Source organism: Poecilia reticulata, chromosome 12 (assembly GCF_904066995.2).
Source record: "Poecilia reticulata chromosome 12, P_reticulata-male-v2, whole genome shotgun sequence".
NCBI classification, from domain to species: Eukaryota; Metazoa; Chordata; class Actinopteri; order Cyprinodontiformes; family Poeciliidae; genus Poecilia; species Poecilia reticulata.
In genome coordinates this window covers 20,598,518-20,625,548 of record NC_088841.1, presented here as the reverse complement: position 1 = coordinate 20,625,548, position 27,031 = coordinate 20,598,518, and the positions used below count along the sequence as shown (strand labels likewise).

General features: G+C 37.6%; 1 protein-coding gene across 3 annotated transcripts in view; it reads right to left on the bottom strand.

Moving 5' to 3' along the window:
* cntfr (ciliary neurotrophic factor receptor) overlaps positions 1-27,031 on the bottom strand; it is a 238,153-nt gene that overhangs the window by 182,565 nt on the left and 28,557 nt on the right. Inside the window, exons 1-2 of one of the 3 annotated variants that reach the window (XM_081614023.1) lie at positions 23,495-23,630; positions 14,743-14,783 (exon numbers count right to left, since the gene is read on the bottom strand). In XM_081614023.1, the coding sequence (XP_081470149.1) occupies positions 14,743-14,783; positions 23,495-23,547 (94 nt within the window). In that variant the 5' untranslated portion in view covers positions 23,548-23,630. Of the gene's footprint in view, positions 1-14,742; positions 14,784-23,494; positions 23,631-27,031 lie in introns of those variants that run through there. The other 2 variants (XM_008423849.3, XM_008423847.3) reach the window with 2 other exon arrangements.

Here is a 27,031-nt window from a genome sequence, read left to right as displayed (position 1 = left end):
GATTTTATACCACTGAAAACAAGATTCGTCTGACCATTGTGTTAGCTTTAGAAGATCAGCACAATAAATACTAACAACAAGGACCTTTCAGGAAATGATTCTGTAACTTAGTAAGTTTGAAGAAATTGTTTACGAAAACATAAGCAACATAATAAAAATCTAGGCCCTTAAGGCATTCAGCCATTGAAGAATATTCTAAATAAATGAAAACTCTACAAAAATTTTAATCATGTTCCGAGTCTAAATTTCAGATATACTTTTTTTTTTTTTTGTCTTGCATTGGTTATTTAACTTGAGTGGTCAACCTTTTTCTATGCTTAATATGACAGAAAACAATCAGTATGAGTCCGTTTTAGCAGGGGGAAAACCGCCTGGTAACCTCTGTGCGCGTAGTGTGCCCCTTCTCAGTCAAGGAGGGTCCTTAGGCAACACTTAAAGCCCAAATCAGTGCTCTTTAAAACTTGTCATCTTCCAGGAAGGCTCGCTTTGCTGTGACATACCCCCCACACCTCTCCTTTCTCTGTCTCTCACTTCCCTCTCATCTCTGCACTGCCTTGAGAGGCTGAAACGTGATATTTCAAGCACCTTGTTTATGCCAAGGGGTCTTTCCCTTTCTCTTCCTTGTCTTTCATTTCCTCCTCTTTCTCATCATCTCTGCTTCTTCCCATTCTCTCCTTTAGCATACTGCAACCATTCTCCAGATTGCTACTTACAGTTCATGCATTTAGAAGGAGCTCTGAGCATTAATATCTCTCTAACTGAAAGCCATGTAGATAACAAGCGGTAAGCCATGGAAAGTTCCCTTCGCTTTTTAACACCGTGTCCCTCCTACCCTCAACAAATCTCCTTTCTTCCCTTATTTTTTTTTCCAATTCTACTTTTGGTCTCCTTTTCCCCCTCCCGTACCGCACCCAACCCAAGCACTCGTCTCTTCACTGGCCTCTTCAAAGGTAAAACAGTCTGTCGGCACAACTTCAGGGGAAGAGGACTGCACCTTCGATCAGACACGTCAGCACCTCCATTGCACGCGGATGCGTCAGCACTTCAAATATACGCACCAAGGCGCACAAAACACACATGCACATGTCAGCACCTTCAACAAAACACACACACACACGCACACACACACGCAGGTCCACATGTCATTAGGGAGGTCCACATGGCTCATATAAAAACCCTTCCAGCAGGAACAGAGCAGGAGCACCGAGGGAGGAAACGAAAGGTCGGGGGGTGAGTTACAGCAGAGACAGAAGAAAGGAGGACAAAGGTGATGAAGGGATGACAGAGAGAGAGAGAAAAATGTAGAAAACAGGAAAGATGTGTGGTTTAATATTCACTCGAGAGTCTATTATGTGAGGTGAATGCATATGAGCATGTTGTGGCCTCTTCATCAGCTTTGTATTTATTTTCAGCTCATCTATAGTACATTTTGACACACAGCACAAAAGAACATCAAAGCTTTCTGTCACAATGCTCTGTTGTAAGAATTGCTTCTTTCCATCTCTTCTGTCACAGTCTTTAGTTAACGTACTTAAGCACATTTGTTCAGATAGCTACCTTAAATAAACACTTTTTTCACTGTCCAAATCTCCTCTTTAATTTCTATTTTAGTGGGGTGTTAGGGTACATTCAAATTGTGGGAATAAAACAAAAAAATATTTTTTTCAATATTTAAAAAATATGGAATACTTCGGTTCAGGTTTGAGAAAACGTTTTAAGTATCAATTTTGTAATTTTATGATATTTTTCTCAGTTGTTTAAAATTTAAATAAATTAACTCAAAGTAGCTAATAATTTATATGATCACTCCTAGAGATTTCTGTAAAAATAATTATACTTAAGTTATTCTTTTTGTTAATGCATCAGAGTATCTGGGAACTTCTTTGTAATGTGTGACGTCCCGTCGTGTTGGGTATAAATGTAGTGTGAGACAGAAACTTAGTACTTATTGCATCCAATACTAAAAGGGAAAGACATGAAAACATGCCATTCACATCAGAAAATGGCAAACACATATTAGCTGCTCACCTGAACTTGCTAATATCTACCAACCAAAAACAAAAGAAGCCAAAATCCACAAGTTTTGTAAAGAATCTGGTCAATAATCAATTTCAAAATGGCTTTTCCATTTATTGTATTTTATGTTCATTATAGTCCTTTTTGCTAATGTGAAAAACCTTTTTTTTACATGTAGTATAAAAGTGATCAAATTACTCTTCATTAAATGTATGTTAAGTAAAGAATTGTCCAGTTAACCTTTGAAAGATACAATAACTCAATAAAATTAAAAAGCCGTAAGGGGAAGCCATAAAGCAGATGCTAAATTTAACATTGTTAACAGCTAATGGCATTCAGACAGTGATCACAAATTGATCACATATCTGATTATGTAACAAAGATCCTAAAGCTCAGGGTCAGAAGAGGGTACATGATGGAGGAAATGAAAGAAAGTAGAGAAGGAAATGTGGGTTAATGGCAATCAATACCTTCATCACAATACTCAATAACAACACTGCAATGTCATGTTTCCCTGTTAGTGTACAGTTCCACATTCAGCTCTACATAACCTTATCAAAAGGTTGATCTTGCTTCCCTCCAGTAATCCTCATCTTACATTTTTTTTTTTTTTCATCCAAGTCACTTTTTTTTCCATTATCATGCATAATTGCGGAAAGGATGGAAAAGTAGAAAATACAGAGAGGCTATCCAAGAGGACAATCTGAAGAGAAGTGAAGGAAATAAAGAGGCAGAGGAAGAATGGGTTATTTTTGGCAGACAAGGATAATAAACAGAGATGTGGCACCAGAAAACGCAGCCACAAGAGGAGAGAGAGAGAGAGAGAGAGAGAGAGAGCTCTGTTGCCCGATACAAACAGCCAGAGGAGAAGAGGTAACAGAAATGGCCAACGGAGAGAAAATGTATGATATAATAAGAGAGGGGGTGGCAGATCACAAGAATACAAAACTTCATGTAGGAGGTTAGGCTGGAGATGGCATAAAGATTAGAAAAAAGCGAGAGGTTGAGATTGGGGCGTGGGGGGAGACGGTGGGACAGAGACAGTGTGGGAGAGCACTAAAAGAGAACGGAGAGGAGAGCCTGAGAAGGAGAGAGCCTATACCCGGATCAATGGATAGCCTGTCCTCTGCTGTGTCTGCATTTCCTCTGGGCTCTCACACTAAGGCCCTCTAACTACACTTGGGAGTAAGAGTGAGTGTGTGTGCGTGAGAGAGTGGGTTTTATTTTTGCGTCCATGCTCATGTGTGTGAGGAGAGAGAGGAGCTCTTTCTCCACTGGTCATTTCTGTAAATCAGAGGTCAATACTTGGTCTTTCAATGGAAATTTGTAGTTTTCTTACAGAAAACCACGAGTTTGGATCTTGTTCTACGTCTTGACTAAACGCTCTGTCGGAATGATAAGAAAATTCTTGGCGTGTACAAAAAAAATCCAGCTCATGAAACAGAATTAAACCCAAAATTGGATTCACAAGAATTAAAGAATGATTCACAAGTTATAAAGGCATCTAAATAATTAGTCAGTGTAGAATAAGCAATTTCACGTCTGATCCACCCTTACATTACGGATGTTATGCTTGTCCAATAGAAATACGGTTCTAAAACCAAAAACATATTTAAAAATGTCCCAGTTTTATGTCTTCACAAATAGAATAGTGGTTCATAAATCTCAAACTGAGTTGTAAAAAAATCTCTCTTAAAATATGTTCAATTCAAATTTGTCCAAATGTGTATGAACAAATGAAGAACTATTGTATTTCTTACTTAAAAATGAACGTCTCAAATATAGATGCAACTCTGTACAACATAAAGAATCCGCCTTCAAATCGGGGTTTCATAATAACAGCTTGGACTTTTTTTTTTACATCAGATGAGTTCACATACTTACAGTGAGTAGATACATATACTTGAGGCAGGCTTTATTTTGGCAATAAAAGTCATGGCAACTAAACATTTCGAGAACCTCAATAACATTTCTGGGTTTTGTGTGATCATTCAGTATCCAATGCAGCCGATATGTCTGTATGTAGTTGTAAGATCAAAGTTAGTAGGCAGAAGGGTTATCACTCCAAATGATTTTTTTATGTAGGAAAAGCTTCACTTTGATTGTTAAGTCAAGCCAAACAATGCATAAAAAGAAAGGGATGATGAATGTGGAATATAAATAGGGTTTATGTCTTTCAGGGAGTCAATGTGAGCATCGTGACATGTGCAGGCTTGAGGCAGTTTGGCTGACCCTTCTGAATCCTCTGCTCACTGTGACTTACAAGAAGAAAAAAAAAAGATGATGAACGTATCATCCGCTGATCTGATTTCAAAGTCATATCTGAGACTTTTCTGCTGGCTCGCTGAAATAATGCCTACTGAACTTTTCATCTCTGCTTTGTTAAAATGGAAATTTTACTTCAGCGAATGAACACATTTAATGGGCTTCAGAAGGAAAGCCAGCAGCCTAAAAGAACAGTAGTTGCCTTCTTGCAAAAATCACAGAAGCATCTGTAATGTGTAATCTCCAAAATCACGGGACTACCAATCAATTTAGTCACAGCCGACCGCGGGGCATACCATTTGCCTAAAATGAAGAGCTGTTCCATTGATTACCCTCAAAGAGGATTTCTGTGATTGCGCACAACTCTGGTTTAATTCTGGACACATGGCATTTGGCCAGAGACAAACAGCAGACGACTTGCAGGTAGTCGGAGTAAACCAGAAGAAGGCCGCGGCCACACATCTGACCTGCACAAGGGTATCAGCTCACAGGAGTGTGTGCAGGGGAAAAAAAGAGAGATGGGGTGAGACAGTCTGTGACGAGGTGTGTGCATGTGTGTCCTCCAGCAGCCATGATGCATTAGTGTAACCGGATGCCTCTCCTCCCTTGTGAGCCCTAACCTTGAGACAGACAGGGAGGGAGGCTGACTGCAAAGGCGTATTCTGTTATAAATGAAGCTGTCTTCAATGCCAAATTTGTTGAAGAATAGGCAGCTAAGACACTTCAAGTAATAAAAAGACATTTTAGCAAAAAGACCATTTAGTGAACTGCAAAAAAAAGTCAATGCTAAATTTGTTAACCTAAATATGTAAGTCTGAAAGCTATTTTTTGCATTATTATACAAGTTTTTGATATCTATGTGTAAAATCTTATATTTCACAGTTTGTAGTTTCAAATTCAAACTATATAACGCTATACAGCCTGTGTTATTAGTCAGTATGTGAAAGAAGATCAAATCCTTTCTTGTTCAGATATATTTCAGTCGTCGTTTTCTGGAATTAGCACAATGGCTCACCACCCAGAGCAGCACATTCATGAGGGTGGCACGAGCCTCAATAAAATATAACATTCTAAGTTGTAGTGGTTGTTGTAGTATTCCTATAACCTTATTTCACTCTAAATAGTATTCTACTGACTTCTGAAATTGCAATACGGACGCCAGTACTTCTGCCTTTGAATAACTGTAGCTATAATAATCTGACTAACGTCGTATGTTTAATATTGTCTGTGCTAATTACAATTAATCTTGCTCTCTTTTGCAGCCAGTTGATTAGCACCAAAGAATAATTGTGCAGAATTATGTCTTAAAACATAAAATACTAATTTTACTTTTCCGCTGGACTCCGAATAAAGCATTAGTGAAGGGAAGACATTGTATTAAACCCTTTTTTCAAACTAAATATCATTGCGAAAAGCCATGTTATGCCTTGGAGCTTTTTCCTTCATTAAGAAACCTGGGTCATTATTGGCCAAAGTATAAAGAAAATTACAGTTCGAATTCCTCAACTTGAGGAATTCCTCATTTCATAATAATAGGGTTTCATTTCCCATTTTATTCTCCTGCATTAAATAATACCATTCCCAGAGCCCATTAAGATACTTAATCATCACCAGATGAAATACACTCTGCCAAGATAATTATGGTCGACAACATTCACAGATAATTCACAGATAGGATAATTTCTTTTTTTTTTTCTTTTTTTTAAACCTTCACCTTTACGGTTTCACTTGCAGCTGCCAGACTCGCAAGTCTCTCTTAGTGGTCGTAAGCTTGCAAACAAGAAAGAAAAGAAAAAAGAAAAAAAGAGAACAAAAAGGAGATGAAACCACAAAAAGAGACAAAGGGTATAAAAATAGACAGGAAGCTGGAAGAACAATAAATCATTTACAAAGATATGGAGGGTAGGGTCACTGGAGGTTAAATATTCATTATAGGTGTCGAGTCAAAGCTTTTAAGTCTTAGTGGGAAACATTTTTATTTCTCCCCTCATTCCATGTTTACGTTTGCTGAATCATGCATCATAACCCATGTTATAACTCTTTTTTTTTTTTTTTTCTTCCACCGTCTCTGTGAGGACCTTTTCTTGAGTGCCGGTGGCACAGTCTGAGGTTGCAGTAAATCCAGCTGGAGCCACCATTGGTATCCAGGGCATTGTGAGACACATGGGGGAGAAGCATTCACACTCGCTTTAATTCTAAGGAAATGAAATGAAGGTCGTCATTTCATCCAAGTGATTAAGCTGCCAAACTGGCCATTAGTTGTGGCATTTGTAAAGATAAATTGTGTAATTCAAGTTTTAAAAGTCTCATCTTTTCATTTCACGACAGATGAACAGAGAATTTGTGGGAATATTTTTGGATAGATGCTGTTAAAGACGATAGCTTTGAAAAAAGAAAAATGCCCCTCGGTTCTTGTCTAATTTTCACCTGTTGCCACCCGAATCACAACAATTCCCACTTCTCTGACAGTTTTTCACCTGCATTATTTGTTTCCTTCTGTGTTCTTCCACTCCCCTGTGTCACCTAATTTATCACTCCCCACATCTACTCTCCTTTCCCATTTCCAACCCTCATGTGCTTCTACTTTTTAGCGCCCCCATCCATCTCTCCCCAATCTTTTTCCCTACTCCTTCCTCCTTTTTCTCACTTTGTCTCCCTCTCTACTCTCCGCTGGGTGTCCTGTTCCCTCTCTCTCTGGGACTGCCAGACCTCCTGACGGCTTAGTATTGATCCTTCTATCTCCTCACTAGCCATCTCTCTCTCCTTCGCTCTGTCTTTCTGACTCACTCTCTCTCTCACACACACACACACACACACATTAGGGTGACAAGATAAAAGGGTCTGTTATGCCCCAAGGCAAAGCCAGCTAAACAAGAGACCAGAGGCTCTCAGTGTCTAGTGTGCGTATCAAGAACAGAAACACTTAAACCCAAGGCAACAGACTTGCATCCATATCTCTGACAAGAGCTGTCCAAATTACCATTTGGTATATTTACAAGCTCACTTTTATCCAAGAGTCGAGCTCTGCATGAAAAAATACGAATCAAGAATCCTGGCGGTCTGAACATTCTTATTCTCTTGCCTCAGAAAGCTGAAGGCAACAAGCAATTTTTTTTTGTTTCTTTGAAAGAAATTTTCTGACTAATAGTGCTATTTTTAAATGTTTCCTTCGGGCAGAAACACTTGGGTAACAGTAAGTTCCTTGTGGTTTTGTTTATAAAAAGACACTGTTCGACCAAAGCAGTCTTTGAGAATGTAGATACTATTACATAAGAAAAAAGATTAAACTGAGATTTGAGTTCAAATTTGTTGTTGCCGTTGCCGACTTGTACACACCTCATAAGTTTGTTCACAATTTCTAATGCGCCTGAGATCAGGGTTTTATGATGGTTGCTCCAAACAATTGATTTTATTGCCTTTATGCATCCTTGCACCTAATTTGGCATAATGCTGAGAGTCGTCGTCCATTTAGATCTGAAAGTTTGTAAGCTTTAGCTTCGTAGATGATGTCTTAGGTGGATATTCGAAGACATTGTTAACTTGTGTTTTGGCATGGTGTTATTTTCTCACAAAACCATCTATTTTGTTAAGTTCACCACTCCCTCCTGCAATAAACCCTCAAATAACCATGCTGTAGTTAAGCACATGCTTTACAGTTGAGGTTGCGTTTTCCTTGCCAATTTTTCCTTTTTTCTCCAATGTAACAATGGTCCTTTCACACAGTTTGTTGCTGCTGTCTCCAAAGATTATGATATTTAAGTGTATTTGCAATTTTCTGCTGCTTTTGAAGTTATGGCTTCTTCGTGGCTGAATGGTCTTTCAGTTTATGTTTATACAGGACTTGTTTCATCGGAGCATGACACGTTCTTACCAGGTTCAGCCAGCATACCCATGCAACTTTAGTTTTTGTGTGTTGCCTTTATACACACATTTTGCACCAAATATGCTTTTCCCTGTGACACGGGACTCTCCTTCCTGAATTCATTAATGGCTGGACATTGCACGCTCAATATAGTTGCATATAGTTATAGAGACAAGTGTGCATTCTCTGGGTTTTACAGACATTTTATGATGAAACTGCTATTTAATGTTGAGTCACATCTAATTTAGGCCACCGTGTAGGTATTGCTCAGTGTGAAACTTTCTGCTCATTATTTTTGAGTTTTAATGCCATTCTGCTTCTCGCGTCCTAACAGAAATAGTAATTTCTGAAGCAAAAAGGTGGACTTTTCAAACAGTTCTTTGATAGAAAATAGGAAGGACAGATGTTTTTTTTTTGGTAAAACTGTGATCTGTTCTAAAAACAATTTGTGAAATAAAAAGTTATTCTAGTTTTATTATGCCAGACAGTGATTTTGTGGCTTTAATTGGAGCACATCCTGAACTTGAGAGTTCATAATGCCACCTTGCAATCTAAGAAAAGAGAGGATAAAGACAAGAAACATCAGAAAAGCTCTATTTTACATCAAGCAACAAGAAAAAAAATTATATTTGGAGAAAAAGAAAAAAGTATCTCTAAATAGTTAGGCAGGGTGAAAAATACCATTGAAAGATCTGATTGTTTACGTTGGGTGTCTTTTCTCCATGAATTAGGAGAGTTAGGAGAGAATTATATTGTAAGATTGCAATAATATTCAATAAATTAAGAGATGTGATCCAATTAGGCTTGTTTGCCAGATTAAAAGTATCTTTAAGCAGTTTCATAAGCTCATCATCCTGTATTTAAAATGCTTCTCTGATTTGATGTATTATTTAAAATATTAGAATCAAGCGGAAAATCATCATAATAAAATAAATAAAGGGTTAGAGTTTGGGTTAATCTATTTAAAGTGTTTCACTTAGTGAAATGAGTCACTGAAACAAATTAACTTTTTAATAGTATTCTAATTGATTGAATATGACAAAGCATATTGTGAATTAATTCTGTAGTTTTGTGTAGCTGGTTTCCAAAATTAGCGTCCCCGTTTTCAATACTGCACATTTAAACTTTAGTGCTTTTGTTCAGAGCATCTTTTTTAGAAGTCAATCATATTTCAGATGGCAATACAAGCCTAACTTTCCACTGTGCCAGCCCTTGTGCCACGCCGTACACTGTGCGCTCGGAGCTAACAAGAGTCTGTCAGGAATCGATATCTGGCATGAAAAACGATGTGACTTTCAGCTGCCGTGGCCGCATCAATCACACCATTACCATCAGCTCATCTCTCGACACCAACTTGGAGTCATCCTTCCCGCCCTCCCCTCCGAGCTCTCTCCTCAGCTATATCCCGTTTTTTCCTCTCCGTCTCCGCTTCATCCAACCTCTCTTTCTCACTCACTCTCTCTCCTCCTTTTTCCTCCCTCTCTCCCTCCCTGCCAACTCAGCGGATGCCCCTTGTCACAGCTCCTATTTCAGCCTTCTGAAGTTTCCTAATTGATCGCAATTAGAGCTGCTGCAGAGCAAAGCGATGAGGAGGAGGAGGTGGAGGAGGGGAATGGGTGGGCACAGAAACTGAGATGTGGACAGAAAGTAAGCGTGCATGTGTTTTAAATGACACGAGGAAAGTGATAAAAATGAATCATCTTCTTTTAAGGTCATATTCACTGCATATTGTACAGTTATTGTTGCTGCTGGACTAAGTTTGACCACACATTGTTTTTATTGTGGGTGTCAGGAAAGGTCAGAAAATATTATATAAAACGCCAGATGGGATATAGCGGGAGGAAAGGACAAAGGAGAAAGACATAAAAAAAGTGATACTAGGTATAAGACAAAAATAACGGTTAAGTAAACCCAGAATATTGGATTGGTCCTGTTTTATGATGTTCTAGAATTTTTTGATGTATTTGAGTGTGTGTCAAAGTGCAAGAACTTCTCCATTGAAGCAGTATTTAGAGATTTTAGTAATGCACACAAACTAGGGTGGCAATGTGACGTTAATTTTGACCATGTTTAGAAAATGATTTTAGCAACAATCAGAATCTCTGTTTTAATCAATGAGATAAGTGCTTCATGAATCACAATCTTGTTTTAAAAATATGCAATTAGTTTAAAATGTTCTAATAGGAGTCCAAGTAAAATCAGAATAAGTAATTCTTTAATTTGATTACATTTATTCAATTAAAAAAATGACTTCAGTGCCACAGTTAAAGACCAGACCAAATATTTTGATAAAATAAATAGAATTGATCTACATCTTTTTTTGATGTTTATTGATTCTAGCCCTAGAAGCCTTTTTGTAAGCCACGACTTAGAGGTCTGTCTATTCATCTTAGCCATTCTACAACCCAAACTAAGAAGTGCTAAAGATATGAAAACTCAGAAGTAAACAAAGAGAAAGATAAAAGTGCATGACAAGCAACAACACGTTTGGAAAAATTCTTCAGAGGCGGACTGGAACCATTTTTTATTTTTTTTTAAGAAATGTGACAGCCGAGGGTGACAGACAGAGCAAGCAGAAGATTTGTAATAGGCAGATAAAGAGATAGAGAGGCAGAATGACAAAGAGGAGGAATGACAATGGTGCCAAAGCTCCTTCCATCCTTCTTGCAAACATCACTGATCCCCCTTTTTCTCTCATTTAAATTCCTTTCTATTGTCATTTCAATCCTGGCCTAACCCCCACTGCCTGGCAAATACACACGCACACAATCACTCGCAAACACTCACGGACATTAGAGCGCACATGTATTGACCTCCGGCAGCAAGCGGGACAATCCCAAGGCGCAGAGCTCACACATCTCTGATAATCCTTATCAGTGAGCACACGCTGACAGTGTCTGCTGGAAAGAGAGGCTCAAGTTTCACCAGACTGCAGATGTCTGTGAGACCCTATCCATGCTAACATGGGTGGGGGAACGGGGAGCAGCTTGTCACCAAACATCCCCACTCTTGTCAGCCACACAAGGGCAAGCAGAGTAGCACGGCGCTCAGCTGTGCCTTGTCAACATGTATTGTTGACATGGCTAACTTTATTCTCTTCCTCGCCTAACACGGTGCAAAGACTTGTCAGCAGGCATGCTGCTATCAGTAGTGGCCGCTTGAAACATACTCAAGGCATCTAATAGCACAAACAAGCCTGGAGTGGAATGTCTAGTCAGCATGGTTAGGACATGGTTCATTATTACAAATTCGGGGCGCATCATTACCTTGTCAGCACCTCGTTGTCAGAAATGAAAGCTGATCCTGGCCTAAATGCTGCAGAGGCAAGCGGCAAAGGAATTTTTCTAAAAGTAGGGCATTAATAGGTTTGTATAATTTATTTCATTAATGCTCCAGTAATGAAAAATGTCTAGTCCAATATTGGACATAAGAACAAATTATCTAGCATGTGTTGTAGATGAGACACATTCCATTTATCAACAGAATCGGAGTCAGAGTTCCAGAATTAAACGGTTTTTCACAACAGGTCATTTAAATGTAATAGACTGTCAGAGGCAGGGGTCAAAGAGACCCATGGCAGTGATACATTTACTGCAGATTGACTGGAAACATAATAGAAAGAGCTATGACAGAAAGACAAACAACAAGCAATTTATTTGAAGTTTGACAAAACTTCACTGACAAATGCAGTGTCAAGAAAGAGACACTTATTCAATCATAATTATAACAGATACAAATTATTCCTGTATCTAAATGAAAACTACTGCTGTCTATTCTTTCTGAAATGTCCCTCAACTACATCTCTTTGTTTAGAACGTTAACTAGTAAACTCTATTAAGAGTTGTTATGGTGAAAAATGAAAGAAAATTACCCATTCTGAAGAGGAGGGAAATTTATCCTGACGCCTGAAATAATGAGTGAACTTGGAAGAGCTCTCAGGTCATTTTAAATCCATTAGGAAAGAACAGGCTTTTAGGTAACACACACACACACACGCAGATCTGCACACTTGTTGGTGAAACAGCGGCTGACGCAAGCACAGGCAAAGATGAAGAAAATAATTTTTAAAAAACGTACTTGTCATAATTGCAGAACACAAAATTCAATTTCAAAGTCAATTAAATGGCAAAACTCACTTGCAAAGGAGGAAATCAGGAAGTGAAACAGACAAATCAATGCCAATATGATTTGAAAGGAAAAGATGAATCTGTGCGCTATGAGTCTTTCTGAGGGACTGCATGCATGTGTAAAGGTGATTCTGCCGCCCATGCAACCCAGGGAGATCAAAACACAAACTCTCACATTACTGGTGACCCGTCCAGCCCCCCTGCCAGTGCCAACCATCAAAAACATCACCACACGCAGACACACTCATCAGCAGGGGATCCATGCACTTTGCAGAGAAGCATGTCAGTGGGAACTGTTGCGGTGGTCAAAAACAGAAAGGAAGGGTTGCATCTCCATGGGCTGTCTCACATCTACAACTGATGGAGGCTTCTTTAAATGCTAAGTGAATAGTTATGAGGCAGAATATACATCACTCTTTTAGCTATTCCTTCTGATCTCCACTCCCTAACACCAGGATTGTATTGCAGAACCTTTTAGAAAGGATAAATCAAATGGTCAATTTAAAGCTTTTTGGCAGTTTATTATTTAGCCCTCTACTTACAACACTGGAACTCTTTAAATGAAAACTACAGTAATGTCAGCTCATCCCCCTTGTAAAGTTGCTCATTTATACAAACTGTGAAGTAAATACTTCATACCTCTTGACGCCATCTCCAGAGTCCAATAAAGACAAAAACAATGCAAATATAAAATTCCACATCTCATTTAATCAGTAGTGGCCGCTTGAAACATACTATAAAAACACACCTATAAAAACACATTATATGCTGTTCTGAATTTTATTTCCTCTAAAGGTTACCTGTTATTAATTAAACATGAGAATTTCTTTTGGACTGATAAAGAGAATAGTTCTCTAAATTTTGACAAATGTGAGCTATTTATGCCTGTTTACATCTTGTCCTATTGACATTTGCATTACTTATCCATAGTGTCTTTCCATTTTATTGCATAAAAACTAATTTCTTTTTTTTTCTTTTTTGCACCTATGGATTGCATGCATGCAATAGCCTTGACAATGGACTCTGTTAAATCTCAAATTATGTAAATAACCTTCAACTTCTGAGAGATGTTTTCAGCGAGAGTATTTGTCTCCTCATCATTTCACATATCCAACATTTCTGCATTTTGCTCGTGTCTTGTACAAGCGCATCACTGCAACCACCGGGCCACAAGACAGACGATCCCGAGGGAGAGAATAAATTCTTGAACTTGGACTCAATTATGGCAATGGCTGAAAAGAGATTCTCAGAGTAATTATGCTGCATTACACCTGTTTTTCAGCATAAGCCTAGAGCTTCAGCAGTCTACTGGTTAAATCCACTGGCACAGGGGAAATCTGAGTGGGCGGGGGGGAAAGCACATATGCAATGCCTACCAACCCCAACCCCCGCCCACCTCTCCCTCATCCACCACAATTGAAGACAAGCTGCCCAAAAGCAAGGCTCATAAACTCCTGTTTGTTGTCTGCAGCAGTCAAGTGGGAAACAATTTGCATTTGGTAACTCTTTATGTAAATATCATTCTTCATGTATGTATAAATCTATTATGAACGACTTCAGGCAATTTTTTTTTAAATAATTTATTTTAGTGATTTTTAATTTTAGCTTCAGCTCTGGATGAGTGAATAAAAGTGTGTAAGCATACTATCCTTGTTCAAAGTAGTGCGGCAGGCTTGGACTTCCCTGTATGTAACCCAATAGTCCTGAGGTGTCTGAATGCGCTGCAGTGGCCTGCATGGAATCTGGATATCTGTCTACATGTGTGTCCATGCCGTCTGCATATTTCGTGTATGCGCGTGTGTGTGCATGTGCATGCATGTACAGGCATGCCAGAAAGTTCCTCCCGGGTGGAGGGTAATATCTGCATTCCAACTTTTTCTGTATCTGACCGTCGACATATGTATGTCGCAGGCATTTCTGGTCAGAGGAACTTTATACGACTCCCCAGAGTTCTTTCAACACCGACCGCTCCGCGCACACACACTCAGACTCACACATCCTTCTGCTGACACATGCATGTCACCACGGCAACCAGATACAACCAAAGATGTGATATTGACAGAGTAGCAACAGTACCGGTGGTCTCAGAGGCTCCAAACGTACAGATTTCCCCTAATCATTTTAGAGAAAAACACTTGAGAATCTTGAAAATTCTACCAATCTTAGAGTGTAGGGTTATTATTATTATGTACCAACAATTGTACACACTGTGAGTTTTTTTCTCACACGTGGCTCGCATTGTTAACTTGAACTTGAGTGTTTGTTGTGAATGTAAGCTGTTTCAAAAGAATAAAAGGTTTTAGAATTGATGGAACAAAATCATGAAATGTTGCAGCAATAGCTTATTGAGAAGATTTTTTTTAATCATTCAAGGTTTTCACTCTCAAAAACTGTGAAAAAGTTCAGAAATACAGAAAGGGAAAAAAACAAACTTTCATCCATGTAAAATCCAAAGACAAGAATGAGACTTACCATAGACCAGGATAAATGTTGGCTGCGTCTTCCTCTTCACCCTGTCAGATAAGACATAGTTAATCATTATGTTCAGGATTTGGGGTTCAGTCTAAACGTATCTCATCTGGAAAATGATTCAGCAGAAGACAGAAAAGAGGATTTAATAACTAGCCACACAGCTTAAAAATAATGCAGAATTTAAGGATATCCAGCAACAATGCCTTGCAAAACATGTTCAAAAAACTCAAATGTTTTCACATTTTGTCATTTTACAACTACCAACTTTAGTGCATTTACTGAGATGTTAAGAAAGTGTTAGATAAATTGGTGGATAACTGCATAGCTGAAGGAAAGATAATGAATGAATCAAACAAATTAGGGAAAATCACATCACACTTTTCAGATTGTGTGAACTCTTCCAACTTGGAACTCAAACATATACATTTCTGAATAGAAATGCAGAATCAGTTTAGCCTTTCATCTGTCTAATAAAAACATTAAAATCAACAAAAAGTGGACTGAGGCGGCTTAAGCTCCACCACAAATGAACCAAACTTATGTAGTGATTTATAATTGGCTGAACAGAGAAAAGCAGTGCTGAAAACAACCACACCTTTATTTTTTATTTTTTTGAAAAAACAAAAGCAATTCAAAATTATGTATGACAATGTGTCTGTTTATCACATATAGCACAAATAAACACATAATATTAAAAAGTTGTAAAGTGACAACAGGAACACAATGTGTTAACACTCTTGCAAGGCCTTGTAGCATCTATTGTTTTCTATATCTTTTTTATTGCAGAGAGAAAATAATATTCAGCTATGGACCGCATACGACGCTGGAGGGAGATGCATTGTCCCTCGAAAAATGTTGCCACACCCCCAAGGAGAAATATCTTTTTTATATAGATATTAAATTTATAGTTTTTCAGGTTTTGGTTTAGGTGGTAATGGGGAAAAAAGTTAAACTAATGCTTTCAATACTGAACCCTTTGCAGCAGCCTTATCTCCACAGTGCATTCGCCATTTCTATCCATCTGGTTTCAATTCTTTCCACCTGCCCATCAGTCTGCAGCCATGGATAGGTGAGCCTATTACACGCTTCTCACACTGTTCAGTAGACACACTTCTACATGCATGCGCACACCTCCACTCCCACAATATACACACCAGCTTTTACTTTATGGTAATTTAACTTGTCATGCACATCAGCCAAATCTGCTCCTCTTTAAAACGGCTGTTAGTGAAGCCACATCAGGGCCCTGATGAAGTGATTCAGCGTCCAGAACGAGGAGCTCAAACAACCACAGGGCACAGAGTCATAGCATATATTGTGTTTTAGAATACATTCTAACCTTAGGAGTTCTCAGAAGAACTTGGAGCAGAGTTCCAGATAAATAAAGTGAAATTAAATGCAGGTAGGCAACCCAAGTCTGACTTGCTTACTTGTTTAACTCAAGAAGCATTAAATGTACAGACATTCTATGAATGAAAGGTAAAATTATTAACTATCTGCTGGAAAATTATACACTTGATCCTAAATTTCAAGATTTATTTGAAGATACATTATCAGTTAAAAGCCAATTATAATGTGATTTGTCATTGCAACAGCACATTCCTCATAATTAATCCTAGGCATGAAAGAATTAAATCCCTAGAGAGTGAGAATGTTTTTTTCCCCTTTTACATAGTCTTTAATTGATGTCTTTTCATAATTTATTTAAAACGTTTTAAATATTTGTTTTTATTCTAACATGTATTTTATATTAAATGTGATTTAATTTAACTAAATTTGATAAGTAACTAAATTAGTTGCCTATCAAATTATGTGTTGCCCTACCACATAAAATCACAAAAACATCCATTACAGTTGTTGTACAATGACAAAATATCTGGGGATTTTATGAAGCATATTGCTCGTTTTTATTCACCTATTGCAGCACAGAGTTAAGGGTCACCATCATATATGTAACTCAGGGCATCAGTGTCTTCAAGGCTACTTATTTCTTTCCACAAACCCTGTCCCAGGCCAAGGCTGCCTGTTTTGCTTGCAGACAAAAGAGGAAATAAATAAATAAAGGCAAAATGAATTTGCTGATACTGCTGAGCTCCAATGTTGCAGGATGTGCCATCATGTGAAACATCACTTTTTAGTCAACTACACTCTTTCTCTGCACACACAGTGTTTATTACACCTCAATCCACCTCTCAGGTTGTCTTGACCTGCTTTGCTCTCCGTCTCTTTGCCCCACTATGAGTTTTTCAAGCTCCAAAAGCACTTTTTGTCTATTTATGTTGTGTCAGTGTTACCCCAGACCTTGACACCAGCTGTACTATTTCAGTTCAGCAGTTCCTGAACCCTCTGTGTGACACGTTAAGCTTCATGCAAGCTGAGAACAAACAAATATTGTCAGAGCTGAATAATAATACAACAAAGAACACAAAAATAAAACCAAGTACATCAGCAAAAAAACAAACAAAAAAAACTCCCATAGGCCTCTTTGCAGCTCCAAAGAGGTTGCATTAGCAAGCAAGCCTAAAATTGTTTACGAGAAGACTGAATTGTGATCATGCAAGAAAAAAAAAGAAATTCAAGAGAATAAGTGAAAGGGCTAAATACGCTGTAGCTACGAGAGAAGGGATTAAAATAGATTGGAGAGAGTATGAATAGTGAGAGACGACTCTCAGAGATAATTACACACTCAGCATGTATCTTTTCACCACCCCAATAACAGATCACATGGTTTCACAGCCAGACACACCAAAAGTCCATTCCCATTAATAATATACAGTCACAGAACTATGGCACATGAGGATGGGAGAATTGTTATTTGAAAGGGCAAAACTTGATAAAAAAAAAAATCTTTGAATCACGCTGCAACATTTTGATTTATGGAATACTAAAATTAGTAAGATTGGTCTCCAACAGTGGCAGGGCTGCTTGCCTCGTTTCCTGGTCATATAATACACTTTGCAAACAGATGTTTAAGCCGCCAGCTAAAAGATGGGATTATGTGCATGAAATTTTCTGCTTCTTTTCGTCGATAATCAGAGGGAAAAAAGACTTTTGGGAAGAGTATATGATTCATTCACTGACATACAGGATGGCTGATGCTGTTGCTGTAGCACTCATTCAGTCCAAACAGAAAAGTGTGAATTCATTATCACAAAAATTGTTTCAACTTTATTCAATATCTTCATATTGTACCGATTTTCATCAGTTACAACTGTAAGACAAACCTGACCCATCAGTACCCCATATTCCTGCCTTATTTCACTTTCTGAATACATCTTTACAGTCGAGCCTGACAAATTATGTGTGCAGTGCAATAACGCTCATAATCGCCATCAAATATTATTAAGGCTGACAGTGGCCTAATACAAATTCCTGAAGTATACAGATAATGGAAGGTTTATCTACATCATATACAACATTGTAATGGCACAAAGAAAAAAAAAATATTGGAAAATGTTTGCAAGCAGTTTGCAAACTTGTCGTCACAGGAACTAGAAACATTAACCGTACATTTATGAAGTTAGTCAAAATATGATGTCTTAGGATGGGGAACCTAAATGCAAAGAAATAAATCACAGCTTGTGAATTTTAGTTAAGTACATGTTAGGTACATTTTTGTGCAAGTATGTGCATCATTCACGCGCCACCATTTTGTATAGCACAAGTATATTGGAATAATGTGTGAAACATAATCTGCTACCTTTGCTATATTACACCACATCAGTGGTGTTGGTTTTTTTGTTTTGTTTTGTTTTTACTTTTATGTACTCATTACTTGACCATCTGGAGGCCAGAGGTAAATGTTTTATGTACAATATGAGTTTTTAAATTAAAGCAACTTAATTGATAGCTTTAGGAAACAGGTAAAGTTCCCCTTCTATGTCAGTCACTTCAAGGGATAAGCATGCAGAGGTGAGTGAACCTCCAATGCAGACAGAACCTCTGCATACTAATTATGAGATTAAGAAGCATAATTGTACTGAAATTTGCCCCAGAAATTCTACATTTTTAAAAGTTTGGCGTCATTGTAATACTTATTTCATTAGCATTACAATGCTAATGAAATAATGCTTTGCTGGAGATTAAAATTTCAGTCATTTATTTCAGCAAAGCTACTACCATCACATGCATAGAAATGCATACTGATGTTATATATCTTTGTTCTCCAATAAAAAAGGCAGTTATGCAATAGTCTCAAAGGTGATATATTAACAGGCTTACATACTTAGCGACCATTAGAGTAACCAATTAACCTAAAATCCATATTTTGGGGCTGTGGGAGAAAGCCAGAGGCCATGGAGGGATCACATACATCCACCTGGAGAACATGCACACTCCATGCAGAATGGCTCCAGATAGAAGTGAAACACAATATATTCTTGGTAGAGAACAGTGCGGACAACTGTCCTGCAATTAGCACGTAAAATAACATAAAAGTTGCATTCACCTTATCCAGAGTGGAAATAAGTTTGGATAAAAAGCTAAAGTCAAGACAGACAATTTTAAGGTTATGCTTGCATGCTGCCCCTTTAAATCAATGCACTTAAAGAAGTCCTAAAAGCAACTGAGCAGAGCATTGTAGGAAATCCAATACGAATTTAGCTGGCAGCTCACCGATTATTTACTTCTTCCCTCTTTCTTTTTTTGTTCTCTCGGAGTGAGGCCTATAATTAGCCAACTGCAAGAAAAGGTTAGGAAAGAGTGTGGAGAGACACTGTATTTGACTGCTGTTATAGTTAAAGGTAAGATCCTTTAAAACATAAGGCTGTCGAATACATTCAGCAAAGTACACAAAGGTCAAAGGCAAGATTGTTTCTTACAAAACGGCAACATATTTATGCACTCTGTCTAAAACGAGCTGCAGCATAAGTGCTATCAAATATAAGCTATCCTACTGGATTTAAAAAATCTGCAATGATAGAGTATAGATGCCCAATCTGTGCCACTAAGCAGTTTTCTAAATCTCATCTATAAGTGCTAAAGTGAACAGCTGTGTCCACAGAAATAGTACCAGAGTGGTGGCTGAAACAGCATCTGAAAATTCTCATTGGTAAAAGAGCACATGGGACATAGAATTACAAAAAAACATAAACAGGAGCAGGAGGATCTTAATCTCTAAATTTGCAAGTCATCTTACAGGTCATAAAAAAAATTAAATCCAATTATATGATGAAATCCTTTGATATAAATTTTTTTTTCACCTTTCAGATTTAGTTTCATTTCAACTTCTTTGTCGCAGTGAAATGAATGAGGCCATTAAACAAAGCTGATCGGAAAAGAGAACATGAGAAGAAAGAAGTGTTTAAATGACCATTTCATTTTTTTAGGAGGAAAAAAACTAAATTGAAACAAACCTGACCCTATATGAAAAGATAATTCTCCAGACAAATAAATTATGAAATAACTGACCAGATTTTTGGGGTCAGAGTATGTAATTACACACAGGCCTTAGTCCAGATCTGGAGAATTATAAAACCATAGAATTCACTTAAACGCAACACACCATACAACAATCCATAGAAATTTACAAACATATTAGAAACAGAGTCTTTGAAATATGTCAATCTGGAAATGTTACAAACCAATTTTGAAGTCTTTAGGATGAAAGAGAACTACAGTGAGTTGTGACCCACACAACATGGAACAGTGGTGAACCTTATCAGGATTAGCTAGCTAACGATCATATGAGCTGTTGATATTCAGAAAGTAAAGGAAGAACATCACCCAAGGCATGTCGGTCTTCACTTGCCTCAGTCAGTGCTTATGATTAAAAAAAAATAAAATAATTTTATTAAAAAAGAGGCTATGCAAAAATAATTGGATCCTTGGTAGAGTCCTAAGATTAAATCCACAGCTGACCAAAAGGAATACCAAAATCTGACTAACATTTTCCAAAAATCGTCTTGACAACCCACAAGACCACTTTTTTGTTGTCCTAGAAATACTGCTGACTGAAAAAAAAACTAAATTGGAACGTTTTGGAATACGTGTTACAATGTGTAAACAAATAAATCGTTACAAAAAAAGGACATTCTGCTGACACTTCACCATATGGACTATGGGAGAACCAAACTACCATCCCAATGCAAACATGAAGGCAATAGTGTGATGTCCTGGAGCTAATTTGCTGCTTCAAGACCTGGATGTCTGCATAACTGGTTGATTATTGCTGTTAAGAACATGGTGGGTTATGAATATTTAAAAAAAAAACGAAAGGACAGTTTTGAAGTGGACTAATTAAATCTGTCTGGACTTAAATCCAGTCACATTGCTGTGGCATGACCTTAAACATGCTGCTCATGCTAAAAAAAATACCTCTCCAATGTAGCTGAATTGAAGCAATTCAAAAAATAATTTTAACATTTAGGTGCAACAAAGGAAAAACAGAGATCTGCAAGGTGGTGAATACATTTTCACAAAAATACATTGCAGAGTTTGGACATCACAGGTTAAAACAGCAAACTGGACGTGGAGGGTTCACTTTGTAAGAACAAAAATCGGCTTCATAACCGTCATCTGACCGAGCAGATCACCGAGCAGATGCGTTTTACTAACGTAAAAGGATGATTGAGGACTTTGTTATGGTGTGGTGTGAAGCAAACAGAAAGGACAGAGAGAGGAAGGCAAATGAGGACTTTCATCAGCCCAGTAAAGATTAAAGGGAGTAAATGTGAGTCTCACAGCCATGCAAAGCAAATGTGGCCATTAATACAAAGCCAACATGAACTGTATATTCACTGTATAATGCATTTGAAATACAAACTAAGTAGTCATCTTTAAACGCTGCATACAAGCTGCTCTTTTCTTTGTATAAAAAATGTATAATCATCCAGATATCCATATACAGTACTACAAGACATTACCCCTCCATATGTGTGTTCATCATTTCTCTAATGATGGAAATATGAAACCTGCATGGAGTCTGAGCCTTTGAACAAACCATGCAAAAATGTTCAATTTTTACATGGTAAAAATTGAACATTTTTTACATGGTAAAAATTGAACATTTTTCAATGTTTCCATGTAAACAGTTTCTCTGTTTACATGGTAAAAATTGAGCATTTGGATAGGTAAATTTAAACTACTTTGATTTCTCAGTCCAGTGACTAAAACTTTACTTTAATTGTATCAATGTACATTTACAGGGACCTGCATGACACTGTCATGGCTGTTAAAGTGTGTCATTATAAGATAAAGTGATTTGTTTCTCACAGAGACCAAGGCGTGAAAATGAAGCCCTTTATTTACAGTGTGTCTTCCTGCCTGACTTGCTTTTCCTTCACGCATTGATAAACACCAGAGGGGCTTTATAGATCCTGCCGGAGATCATGGTCAGAATAGAGGTCAGCCAAGCTTCAACTGCCGGTGAGGGTTGTGCTTACAGTTAACTTGCAGGTGACTTACAGTTACAGTTACCTGTAAGTCACACATAGGTCTTTTTGCAGAGTGAAGTGATTAATACATATAATTCGAATCAATTAAGACATGTTTCTGATGTACAAATCCACTGTGACATCTTTTACAGTTATATTCAACAAATTAGAATATGCATTCCGATGAGGTTTGTTTGTCAGATAAAATGTACCTTTTTAAAAATAATAACTTCTGAGTAGATTTTAAACATGTTTCTTATTAATTCCAAATTTCTGAACTTTTTTCTTTTTCTTTTTTTTTGCTTGATGTGATTTTTTTTATCTTAAACATGATTTCATTAGCTGTATAAGCAGACAATCCTCATCATAATTATCAGAAATAAAAAATAATTAGTTTCACTCATAGAATTGAGTTACTGAAATGAATTGAGTTTTTAATGATATACTTATTTACTGAATTGGTCTTTATCTTTATTATCCCAAAACTTGGAACTTAAACAGGTCAAAGCCTAGGTTTCTATACCCATCAATAAACAATTACAATGTGTTTCATACACATTTCCAATATTCATAGACATTCAATGGAGTTTGGCAAGTGGTCATTGTTGCATCCCCCATGTCCAGGTTTTAGTTTAATCAACACCATGAGTAGTACTATAAAATAAATAAGCCTGGCATAAACGGCTTTACAGACAAAAAAAAGCCCATGCGGTGCATGGTAAATCTCTTCTTTCAGTTTTACAGCTTTAATACGCATTGGCTCCATTTGACTTAGGCTGCAACAAGGGGTTAACAAGACAAAAAAGAAAATTGATCCAATAATTGCATCCATTACAGCAGATGTAGAGATTGGTTTGGAGTGAAATGGGGCTCACTTTTCTACTTTATAATGTTCTACATCAGTCTGATTGTTGGTGGGCTTGGAGCTGAAATTTCAGCATGGAAGGTAAGGCACTCTTCCCTACAATTATCATCTAAAACACTGGTTGCTGTTTACACATTGATCTGTATTTGGCCATCCCTGCAGCTGAAACATTCTGAGACTCTTCCACCAAAACATAGCCTAATACACGCAAAGGTGATTTTAGCCAGATAAAAAAAAAAAAAAAAATTGGCATTGAAAGGTTAGGTGACTCAAGACCAAGAAAAGAAAAAGAAAGCATTTATCGCTATGTTGTTCAAAAATATACTTTAAAGAACAAGTACGATCAACGTACCATAGATTTACAGTTTCTCTGTTTTTGTTACATAACAATTACAAGCTTCAGTGCATTTTTTTTTTTTTTTTTGCTATTGCTTGTTTATAATGTGACGGAGGAGCTGTCACGAGCTAAAACGTCGTTCAACAGGCATAAACACCCACACCCGAAATAACTTACTTTTTGGTGTCAGCAAAAACTGGCGCGGTTTGTTGTGAGTGCAGTGCACACATGGTATTACTGCCTCAGTTGTCATGTTCATTCAAACTTGTAGTTTTGAGTGTAAAAACATTTTCCCTGTCCAAATATTCAAGTCAAGCTGTTTCCAGTTTGAGGCACGGTGCGAGGGACCACGTGATAACGTATTTGTGACGTCATCTGGACGTTGCGTTAATTGAGTGTTCTATTTTGGAAACAGGTTGTCTTTTTTTCCCCCCTTTTTTTCAGTGTTATCATTATGTTATTTGTTTTGTATATTCTGATAATCGTTTACTTGTGCTAGAAGTAATTATTTAGTTTTTTTGTTTTGTTTTTGTCTTCCTGTGGGCGGAGCCTGAGGCTGTAAAAGAGGGCTCTGCCCCCCACAGGGAGTCAAACTGAGTTTAAACTCTGAACAGGTCATGCTGAAGGTGATGGACTTTTGAGCTGCTATAAAGACACTGCAGTTTTTTGGGTTGTTTTGATTTTCGTGTCTGTTTTTTAACCTGCCTGGACATCCATTGTAAATATGCTGCACAGCTTCTTGAACTTTTTTTTTCACCTGAAGATAAGCACACTAGTGAAATACGGCATCGGTCTGTCATTTTTGTCCAAGTCCTAACAGAACCCCGTCACACATCAGACAAATTGTCAAGTTAAAAGAAAACTAATGGTTCATAAATAGTTTTTTTCCTTCGAGCACATAAAAATGTCAAAATTAAACGGCTCATAAAATAAGACATTTTGAAAAAAAGTACTGCGTGAAATGTAGCTTGTGTAAATGTTATGATCCGTGTTTCTGTGTGTTTATTTTTTAGGGTTTTCTGTGTTCAGTTTCCTTCCTGTTAGTCTGTCCTCCCTGTTGATTGATCCCAGCTGTGTCTAGTTTCCTGATTACCCTCCACGTGTATTTAAGTCCACCTGTTGTCTTCGTCTCTTGTCGGGTTCTTGTCTAATGTCATTCATTCGTCGTCTGTTTGCTCCCAGTGCTTGCTGTCATTTTGAGTTTGTTTTCATGGTTCTTTATTAAATCATAATTTTCATTACTACCTGGCTTCACCAGCGTCTTTCTCACCTCCAACCACCGCACATCATGACACATGTATTAAACCCCTCCAAGCAAATTCCAGTGTAAAAAGGGGGGTAAGTTAGTGAAATAAGGGGAAGATTTTGTTATTCATTAATTTTCTAAAATGTGTTTTGTGGGCAAAATGTGAGGGAGCAAGATAGCAAATTCCGCCAAGGTTGTTCAAACAACATAGTGACTGATCGTACAGCCAACTGGGTACCGAGCAAGATCAAAACAGCTTGTGGATTTGAAAACGGAAGCATGCAGGGGAACTGAAAAAGTAGAACTGGGCCAAAATGAGCTTACACTGTCTATCAAAAAGAGTGGTGGGACAGGGGGGGGGGGGTGCGGGCAGGGTAGGGACCAAGAGAGAGCAGCAAACTGACATGAAAATGAGGCAGTGCTTGGGGAATCGCAAGCAGGTTGTGACACCTGAGGTTTGTGAGGGGTTTCGGGTAGGTTGGCTCAGGACGATAAGATGACTGCCACCTTATCTGTTGTCGTCAGGCTGTTAGCACACACACACACACACACACATCCACACGGACATATGAACACAAATGTGGGCTCACACAAAATCTGGCCAGGAAATAGTAGACGAAACACAGTTGGAAGATTGGCAGACAGGTGTTTGGGACTGTGACTGGAATTGACTCAGATGTCCATTTGTGTAGTGCTACTTGTGTGGTCTTGTGTATGCATGTGTGTGTGTGTGTGTGTATACTTTACAAAAGACACAGAAGGTTAAACCAATTAAAAAATGGCAGGAGAGGGATTCCAGGAAATCCAAGAGTAAATTAGCATCTCATTTCATTTTTGAGCTTTTATATCAACTTCATTAGATGCAGAACAAAATGAATCCGGATGTAATCAAAGCACAAAAAACAGACACCATGCCAGATGTTGGATATTAGACAGGTTGATATGAACATATGATCCTCATACGAAGCAGTCACATTAGTTCAGCCTATTTAAATAGATTTGACCACAATTAGTAGCAGAAAAACTTTACGAAATTTTTTGCTTTGACAACGATCCTCTTTACATTGCAGCTCCAATAAATCTGCCACACAAAGAGCCCAGTATTTTGAAACTTTTGGTTTCTTATTTTATTTTTATTCTCAATTTTAGCTCCACTCCAGTGTTTTCTTGCTCAGTAGTAGAGAACTCCAAACGTTTCTGCAGTCCTGGTTGAGCGTGAAAGGCCTCGTAAAAACTGAGGAGAATTCTTCAGATGTACAGAGAAGGAGCCATGGTTGTTCACCAAATGACAAATGTAAGTACTTTCTAAGTTAACACATTTTGATTTTGCTGTACCACTGTATTAAGTGTATTGTCTAGCTTATAGAGTGTTATTTCTTCTGATTAACATTTGCCAACATGAAAGCCAGGCTGATATTCTGGTGTGTTTAGCTTAATATCATTGTCAATTCTTCGCTACAATATATAAATATATTTCAAATAAATAAATAAAAAATATTACATGTTGTGAAGATGTTTAAAACAGGGTTTTCATATAATATGCCATAAGCACTGAATGTCTCGGAACACTGTTGAATCCATAGTGTGAAAACAGAAAGAATATGAGAAAAGTGCAAACCAGCACAGAGCAAGGGAAAGAAAAGCACTGATGAGAAAAGAAGCTAAGAGCCCCACAGTGACCCTCTAAGAGCTGCAGAGATCATCTGCTTAGGTGGGAGAATCTGTTGTCAGGAAAACTTTTTATTGTACATTTTAGAAAGCTGGCCTTGATAAGATTTCTGGCAAGAATAAAAGGATTGTTAAGAGAATGTTTAAGATGTTTTGCTTAAGATTTGCTATATGTAATGTATATAAAGCAGAAAACATGGGAAAACAAAACTTTGGTGAGATGAAACCATAATTAACTCACCTAAGTTTACATGAAAATCACTATTGGGCCAGAAAATGAACATTGCATATTATCCTGAGCACAGGATCAGCATGCTATAATATTGTTATCACAGTGTGGTGCTATGGGGATACAGGAATACAGGACAACCTTGGAAGAAATGTGTTATATTAGTACTTGGGAATGGAATCCAGAGGTCCAACTTCCTAAAATAATAAAGAGAGTGGTCAAGAAAGGAAGACGATATAGAAATCAAAAGTAAGTAGGAAAAAAATGGAGACAAAATACAAATGACCAAATGTATTCATATCACCTGCTGAATTTTTGTGACACTTTTAAACCCTGACTGACAATCTTCGTGTTTTCTTCAAACTATATGACAAATAAACACACTTGAATGTGGATGTTTGCACAGTTAATGATTTTAGATGTTTAAACAGGTAGAGAACTTTTGGACTGAGACAATGAATGGAAGCTGCTGTAAAAACATTTCAATTGCAAAGGCATGGGGAAGCAACTGTGCACACAAATAAACCCCTTTTGGCCTGTGGGATCCCACACACACTCCTCAATTTTCCAA